This window comes from Tinamus guttatus, unplaced genomic scaffold (genome assembly GCF_059628265.1).
Source record: "Tinamus guttatus ecotype Peru unplaced genomic scaffold, ASM5962826v1 Tinamus_guttatus_pri_ptg000462l, whole genome shotgun sequence".
In the NCBI taxonomy this organism is placed as follows: Eukaryota; Metazoa; Chordata; class Aves; order Tinamiformes; family Tinamidae; genus Tinamus; species Tinamus guttatus.
The window spans coordinates 96,617-104,929 of NW_028288996.1; the positions used below are offsets into that span (position 1 = coordinate 96,617).

At 63.1% G+C, this 8,313-nt stretch overlaps 1 protein-coding gene across 1 annotated transcript in view; it reads left to right on the forward strand.

The window, feature by feature from the left end:
• Positions 1–7,949, forward strand: part of LOC148593052 (uncharacterized) — a gene marked incomplete at its 3' end in the record, with an annotated part of 28,541 nt that extends 20,592 nt beyond the window's left edge. The window contains exons 6-11 of the mRNA XM_088532598.1: positions 753–896; positions 6,593–6,659; positions 7,014–7,174; positions 7,284–7,400; positions 7,439–7,771; positions 7,845–7,949. Of these exons, the coding sequence (XP_088388724.1) occupies positions 753–896; positions 6,593–6,659; positions 7,014–7,174; positions 7,284–7,400; positions 7,439–7,771; positions 7,845–7,949 (927 nt within the window). The remainder of the gene's footprint in view (positions 1–752; positions 897–6,592; positions 6,660–7,013; positions 7,175–7,283; positions 7,401–7,438; positions 7,772–7,844) is intronic.
• Between the last annotated feature and the right edge of the window lie 364 nt (positions 7,950–8,313).

Genomic DNA, 8,313 nt, shown 5'->3' on the forward strand with positions numbered 1-8,313 from the left:
AGAGAGAGCACGACGTGCGAGATAGGGCGACGCGCGCGAGAGAGAGAAGACGACACGCGAGAGAGAAGGATGAGAGAGAGAGAGCACGACGTGCAAGAGAGGGCGACGCGCGATAGAGAGAGAACGACGCGTGAGAGAGAGGGAGAGAGGACGACGCGAGAGAGAACGAGGCGAGAGAGGACGACGCGAGAGAGAACGAGGCGAGAGAGAGAAGACGACGTGCGCGAGAGAACAAGGCGAGAGAGAGAGAGCACGACGCGCACGACAGAGCACGGCACGCGCGCGAGAGGATGAGGCGCGCAAGAGAAAGGGAGAGAGGACGAGGCGAGAGAGAGAAGATGCGCGTGAGAGAACGAGGCGAGAAAGAGATAGCACGAAGCGCACGACAGAGCACGACGCGTGCAAAAGAGAGAAGACGAGGCGCGCGAGAGAAGGAGGACAAGGTGCGAGACAGAGAGAGAGAATGAGGCGTGAGAGGGAGGAAGGACGACGCGGAAGAGAGGGGGGATGACGGGAGAGAGAGAGGGGGAGATGACGCGAAACAAACAGAGAGAAAGGACAAGGTCGGGGAGAGAGAGGGGGACGATGCGGGAGAGAAAGAGAGGGGATGACGCGGGAGAGAGAGGACGACGTGAGAGAGAACGAGGAGAGAGAGAGCACGACGTGCGAGACAGGGCGACGCGCGAGAAGAAGAGAGAGAACGACGCACGCGAGAGAGGGGGAGAGGACAACGCGAGAGAGGACGAGGCGAGAGAGAGAAGACGACATGCGAGAGAGAACGAGGGAGAGAGAGAGAGCACGACGTGCGAGAGAGGGCGAGGCGCGAGAGAGAACGACGCGCGCACGAGAGAGGGAGAGAGGACGACGAAAAAGAGCGCACGACGAGGAGAGAGAGCGCACGACGACGAGAGAGAGGGGACGAGGCGCGCGCGAGAGAGAGAGGACGACGCGGAAGAGGGGGGGATGACGGGAGAGAGGGGGGAATGACGTGAAAGAAACAGAGAGAAGGGACGAGGTTGGGGAGAGAGAGGAGGACGAAGCGGGAGAGAAAGAGAGAGGATGATGCGTGAGGGGTGACGCGCGAGAAGAAGAGAGAGAGAGACGCGCGCGAGAGAGGGGGGAGAGGGCAACGCGAGAGAGGACGAGGCGAGAGAGAGAAGACGACATGCAAGAGAGAACGAGGAGAGAGAGAGCATGACGTGCGAGAGAGGGCAACGCGCGAGAGAGAGAGGGAGAGAGAGAGAATGAGGCGAGAGAGAGAGCACGACGTGCACGACAGCATGACGCGCACGACAGCACAACGCACGCGCGAGAAGACGAGGCGCGTGAGAGAAGGAGGACAAGGGGCGAGAGATAGAGAGGACGAGGCGCAAGAGAGAACGGACGACGCGCGAGAGAGAATAGGCGACGAGAGAGAGAGCAGGACACGAAAGAAGAGAAAGGACAGAAAGAGGAAGGGGCCTAGAGATGAGAGAGAGGACGACGCGCGCGAGAGGACGACGCGCGTGAAAGAGAGAACGAGGCGCGCGCGAGAGAGAGGAGGAACGACGCGCGAGAGAGAGCACGACGCGAGAGAGAGAGCAACGCGCGCGCGAGAGAGAGAGCACGCTGCGCGCGAGAGAGAGAGAGCACGCGCGCGCGAGAGAGAGAGAGCACGCGCGTGAGAGAGAGAGCACGCGCGCGAGAGAGAGAGAGCACGCGCGCGAGAGAGAGAGCAGCGCGCGAGAGAGAGAGCACGCGCGCGAGAGAGAGAGCACGCGCGCGAGAGAGAGAGCACTGCGCGCGAGAGAGAGAGCACGCGCGCGAGAGAGGACGAAGCAAGAGAGCGAGATGACGAAGCGAGAGAGAGAACAAGAGGACAAGACTGGAGAGAGCGAGAGGGGACGCCGCGATAAAGAGAGAGGGGACGCACGATAAAGAGAGTGAGAGAGAGAGAGGACGGCGCGATAAAGAGAGAGGACGCGCGAGAGAGCACGGCGCGCACGAGAGAGCACGGCGCGCGTGAGAGAGACAGGACGACGCGCGCGCGAGAGGAGAGAGAGAGAGAGGACGACGCGGCAGCGAGAGAGAGAGAGAGAGAGAGGACGACCGACGCGCGCAGAGAGAGAGAGAGAGAGAGGACGACGCGCGCGCAAGAGAGAGAGGATGACGCGCGCGAGAGAGGACGACGCGTGAGAGATGGAGAGAGAGGACGACGCGCGAGAGAGGACGACGCGTGAGAGATGGAGAGAGAGGACGACGCGCGAGAGAGGAGACGACGCGCGCTGAGAGAGGGGAGAGAGGACGACGCGGGAGAGAGGGAGAGAGAGACGACGCGGGAGGAGAGGGAGAGAGGACGACGCGGGAGAGAGGGAGGAGGGAGGGATGATGCCAAAGAAAAACAGAAGGGACAATGTAGGGGAGAGAGATGGGGACGAGGCAGGAGGAGGGGGGACGACGCGGGGGAGAGAGTTGGGGACGAGGCGGGAGAGAGAGAGGAAGGACGACACGGGAGAGAGACAGCGAGGGGACGACGCGGGAGAGAAAAGAGAGGACGAGGAGAAAGAGAGAGAGGACAAAGGCGAGAAAGAATGACGCGCGAGAGAGCGCATGACGCGCGAGAGAGGGAGGATGACGCGCGAGAGAGGGAGAAAGAGAGAATGACACGTGAGAAAGGGCGACGCAAAGAAAGAGAGAGAGGTCGAGGCGCACGAGAGAGCGAGAGAGAGAGAGAGGTCGAGGCGCACGAGAGAGAGAGAGAGAGAGGGAGGTCGAGGCGAGAGAGGGAGGTCGAGGCGAGAGAGGGAGGTCGAGGCGAGAGAGGGAGGTCGAGGCAGAGAGAGGGAGAGAGAGGACGAGGCGAGAGAGGGAGATGAGAGGACGAGGCGAGAGAGGGAGAGAGAGGACGAGGCGAGAGAGAGAGAGAGGACGAGGCGAGAGAGAGAGAGAGAGACGAGCGAGAGAGAGAGAGGACGAGGCGAGAGAGAGAGAGAGGACGAGGCGAGATGAGAGAGAGAGGGACGAGGCGAGAGAGAGAGAGAGAGGACGAGGCGAGAGAGAGAGAGGGACGAGGCGAGAGAGAGAGAGAGAGGACGAGGCGAGAGAGAGAGGACGAGGCAAGAGAGAGAGAGAGGACGAGGCGAGAGAGAGAGAGAGAGGACGAGGCGAGATGAGGAGAGAGAGAGGACGAGGCGAGAGAGAGAGAGAGAGGACGAGGCGAGAGAGAGAGAGAGAGGACGAGCGAGAGAGAGAGAGGACGAGGCGAGAGAGAGAGAGGACAGAGGCGAGAGAGACGAGAGGACGAGGCGAGAGAGAGAGAGGACGAGGCGAGAGAGAGAGAGAGAGGACGAGGCGAGAGAGGACGAGGCGAGAGAGAGAGAGAGAGGACGAGGCGCGAGAGAGAGAGAGAGGACGAGCGCGAGAGGACGAGGCGCGAGAGAGAGAGAGAGGACGAGGCGCAGAGGACGAGGCGCGAGAGAGAGAGAGACGACGAGGCGCGAGACAGAGAGAGAGAGGACGAGGCGAGAGAGAGAGAGAGAGGGACGAGGCGAGAGATAGAGAGAGAGACGAGGCGAGAGAGAGACGAGGCGAGAGAGAGAGAGAGAAAGAGAGAGAGAGAGGACGAGGCGCGAGGACGAGGCGCGAGAGAGAGAGAGAGGACGAGGCGCGAGGACGAGGCGCGAGAGAGAGAGAGACGACGAGGCGCGAGGATGAGGCGCGAGAGAGAGAGAGACGACGAGGCGCGAGGACGAGGCGCGAGAGAGAGAGAGATGACGAGGCGTGAGAGAGAGAGGACGAGGCGCGAGAACGAGGCGCGAGAGAGAGAGAGAGAGGACGAGGCGACGAGAGAGAGAGAGAGGACGAGGCGCGAGGACGAGGCGCGAGAGAGAGAGGACGAGGCGCGAGGACGAGGCGCGAGAGAGAGAGAGAGGACGAGGCGCGGAGGACGAGGCGCGAGAGAGAGAGAGAGACGAGGCCGCGAGAGAGAGAGAGAGAGGACGAGGCGCGAGAGAGAGAGAGAGGACGAGGCGCGGGAGAGAGAGAGAGAGGACGAGGCGCGAGAGAGAGAGAGAGAGGACGAGGCGCGAGAGAGAGAGAGAGAGGACGAGGCGGGAGAGAGAGAGAGAGAGGACGAGGCGCGAGAGAGAGAGAGAGAGAGGACGAGGCGCGAGAGAGAGAGAGAGAGGACGAGGCGGGAGAGAGAGAGAGAGAGAGGACGAGGCGCGAGAGAGAGAGAGAGGACAAGGCGCGCGAGAGAGAGAGAGGACGAGGCGCGAGGACGAGGCGCGAGAACGAGGCCGCGAGAGAGAGAGGACGAGGCGCGATGCGAAGTAGAGAGAGACGAGGCGCGAGGAGAGAGAGAGAGGACGAGGCAGCGAGAGAGAGAGAGAGAGACGAGGCGCGAGAGAGAGAGAGAGGACGAGGCGCGAGAGAGAGAGAGAGAGGACGAGGCGCTGAGAGAGAGAGAGAGAGGACGAGGCGCGAGAGAGAGAGAGAGAGGACGAGGCGCAGAGGAGAGAGAGAGAGGAGGAGGCGCGAGAGAGAGGGAGAGAGAGGAGGAGGCGCGAGAGAGAGAGAGAGGAGGAGGCGCGAGAGAGAGAGAGAGAGAGAGGAGGAGGCGCGAGAGAGAGAGAGAGAGAGGACGAGGCGCGAGAGAGAGAGAGAGGACGAGGCGCGAGAGAGAGAGAGAGAGGACGAGGCGCGAGAGAGAGAGAGAGAGGACGAGGCGCGAGAGAGAGAGAGAGAGAGGAGAGAGGACGAGGCTGCGAGAGAGAGAGAGGAGAGAGGGACGAGGCCAGAGAGAGAGAGAGAGAGGACGAGGCGCGAGAGAGAGAGAGGACGAGGCGCGAGAGAGAGAGAGGACGAGGCGAGAGGCGAGAGAGAGAGAGGACGAGGCGCGAGAGAGAGAGGAGCGAGGCGAGAGGACAAGGCGCGAGAGAGAGAGGAGAGAGGACGAGGCCAGAGAGAGAGAGAGAGAGAGAGGAGAGAGGACGAGGCCAGAGAGAGAGAGAGAGAGAGGACGAGGCCAGCGAGAGAGAGAGAGGACGAGGCGCGAGAGAGAGAGAGAGAGGACGAGGCGCGAGAGAGAGAGAGAACGAGGCGCAAGAGAGAGAGAGAGAGAGGACGAGGCGCTGAGAGAGAGAGAGAGGACGAGGCGCGAGAGAGAGAGAGAGAGAGGACGAGGCGCGAGAGAGAGAGAGAGGACGAGGCGCGAGAGAGAGAGAGAGGACGAGGCGCCGAGAGAGAGAGAGAGAGGACGAGGCGCGAGAGAGAGAGACAGAGAGAGGACGAGGCGCGAGAGAGAGAGGACGAGGCGCGAGAGAGAGAGAGAGGGAGAGAGGAGGAGGCGCGAGAGAGAGAGAGAGAGAGGACGGAGGCGCGAGAAAGAGAGAGAGAGGAGGAGGCGTGAGAGAGAGAGAGAGGAGGAGGCGCGAGAGAGAGAGAGAGAGAGAGAGGAGGAGGAGGCGCGAGAGAGAGAAAGAGAGAGAGGAGGAGGCGCGAGAGAGAGAGAGGAGGAGGCGCGAGAGAGAGAGAGAGAAGGGGCGCGAGAGAGAGAGAGAGGAGGCCGCGAGAGAGAGAGAGAGGAGGCGCGAGAGAGGAGGCGCGAGAGAGAGAGGAGAGCGCGAGAGAGAGAGGAGGAGGCGCGAGAGGGAGAGAGAGAGGAGGAGGCACGAGAGGGAGAGAGAGAGGAGGAGGCACGAGAGGGAGAGAGAGAGGAGGAGGAGCAAGAGGGAGAGAGAGAGAGAGAGGAGGAGGCGCGAGAGGGAGAGAGAAGACGAGGCGAGAGAGGGAGAGAGAGAGGAGGAGGCGCGAGAGGGAGAGAGGAGGAGGCGCGAGAGAGAGAGAGAGAGAGGAGGAGGCGCGAGAGAGAGAGAGAGGAGGAGGCGCGAGAGAGAGAGAAGAGGACGAGGCGCTGCGAGAGAGAGAGAGAGAGAGAGAGGACGAGGCGCGCGAGAGAGAGAGAGGACGAGGCGCGAGAGAGGAGAGAGAGGACGAGCGCGAGAGAGAGAGAGAGAGAGGAGAGAGAGGACGAGGCCAGAGAGAGAGAGAGAGAGGGGACGAGGCGCGAGAGAGAGAGAGAGGGGACGAAGCGCGCGAGAGAGAGAGAGGACGAGGCGCGAGAGAGAGAGGAGGAGACCGAGGCGCGAGAGAGAGAGAGAAGACGAGGCGCGAGAGGGAGAGAGAAGACGAGGCGCGAGAGGGAGAGAGAGAGGAGGAGGCGCGAGAGGGAGAGAGAGAGAGGAGGAGGCGCGAGAGAGAGAGAGAGGAGGAGGCGCGAGAGAGAGAGAGAGAGAGGAGGAGGCGCGAGAGAGAGAGAGAGGAGGAGGCGCGAGAGAGAGAGAGAGAGAGAGGACGGAGGCGCGAGAGAGAGAGAGAGAGAGAGGAGGAGGCGCGAGAGAGAGAGAGAGAGAGAACGAGGCTGCGAGAGAGAGAGAGAGGAGGCGAGGCGCGAGAGAGAGAGAGACGAGGACGAGGCGCGAGAGAGCGAGAGAGAGAGAGAGGACGAGGCGCGAGAGAGAGAGAGAGAGAGGAGAGAGGACGAGGCGCGAGAGAGAGAGGAGAGAGGACGAGGCAGAGAGAGAGAGAGAGAGAGGACGAGGCGCGAGAGAGAGAGAGAGACGAGGCGCGAGAGAGAGAAAGAGAGGACGAGGCGCGAGAGAGAGAAGAGAGAGGACGAGGCGCGAGAGAGAGAGAGAGGACGAGGCGCGAGAGAGAGAGAGAGAGGACGAGGGCGCGAGAGAGAGAGAGAGAGAGGACGAGGCGCGAGAGAGAGAGACAGAGAGAGGACGAGGCGCGAGAGAGAGAGGACGAGGGCGCGAGAGAGAGAGGACGAGCGGCGAGAGAGAGAGGACGAGGCGCGAGAGAGAGAGACAGAGAGAGGACGAGGCGCGAGAGAGAGAGGACGAGGCGCGAGAGAGAGAGGACGAGGCGCGAGAGAGAGAGGACGAGGCGCTGAGAGAGAGAGAGAGGGAGAGAGGACGAGGCGCGAGAGAGAGAGAGAGGGAGAAGAGCGGACGAGGCGCGAGAGAGAGAGAGAGGGAGAGAGGACGAGGCGCGAGAGAGAGAGAGAGAGAGGACGAGGCGCGAGAGAGAGAGAGAGAGAGAGGAAGGCGCGAGAGAGAGAGAGAGAAGGAGGCGCGAGAGAGAGAGAGAGGAGGCACGAGAGAGGAGGCGCGAGAGAGAGAGGAGGAGGGCGAGAGGGAGAGAGAGAGGAGGAGGCACGAGAGGGAGAGAGAGAGGAGAGGAGGAGCGAGAGGGAGAGAGAGAGAGGAGGAGGCGCGAGAGGGAGAGAGAGAGACGAGGCGAGAGAGGGAGAGAGAGAGGAGGAGGAGGCGCGAGAGAGGAGAGAGAGGAGGAGGCGCGAGAGAGAGAGAGAGAGAGAGAGGAGGCGCGAGAGAGAGAGAGAGAGAGAGGAGGAGGCGCGAGAGAGGGAGAGAGAGGAGGAGGCGCGAGAGAGAGAGAGAGAGAGGAGGAGGCGAGAGAGAGAGAGGAGGAGGCGCGAGAGAGAGAGAGGAGGAGGCGCGAGAGAGAGAGAGAGAGAGAGGAGAGGCGCGAGAGAGAGAGAGAGGACGAGGCGCGAGAGAGAGAGAGAGAGAGAGAGAGGACGAGGCGCGAGAGAGAGAGAGAGGACGAGGCGCGAGAGAGAGAGAGAGAGGAGAGAGGACGAGGCAGAGAGAGAGAGAGAGAGAGGAGGAGGCGAGAGAGAGAGAGAGAACGAGGCGAGAGAGAGAGAGAGGACGAGCGCGAGAGAGAGAGAGGACGAGGCGCGCGAGAGAGAGACGAGGACGAGGCGCGAGAGAGAGAGAGGACGAGGCGAGAGACGAGGCGCGAGAGAGAGAGAGGAGAGAGGACGAGCCAGAGAGAGAGAGAGAGAGAGAGAGAGGAGAGAGGACGAGGCCAGAGAGAGAGAGAGAGAGGAGAGAGAGGACGAGGCCAGAGAGAGAGAGACGAGAGAGAGAGAGGACGAGGCCAGAGAGAAGAGAGGGACGAGGCGCAGAGAGAGAGAGGGGACGAGGCGCGAGAGAGAGAGGGGGACGAGGCGCGCGCGAGAGAGAGGGGGGAGGAGGCGCGCGCGAGAGAGAGAGGGGGGGAGGAGGCGCGCGCAGCGAGAGAGAGGGGGGAGGAGGCCGCGCGCGAGAGAGAGAGGGGGGAGGAGGCGCGCGCGAGAGAGAGAGGGGGGAGGAGGCGCGCAGCGAGAGAGAGAGAGGGGGGACGAGGCGGCTGCGCGAGAGAGGGGGGAGGAGGCGCGCGCGAGAGAGAGGGGAGGAGTAGCGCGCGCGAGAGAGAGGGGGGGAGGAGGCGCGCGCGAGAGAGAGGTGGAGGAGGCGCGCG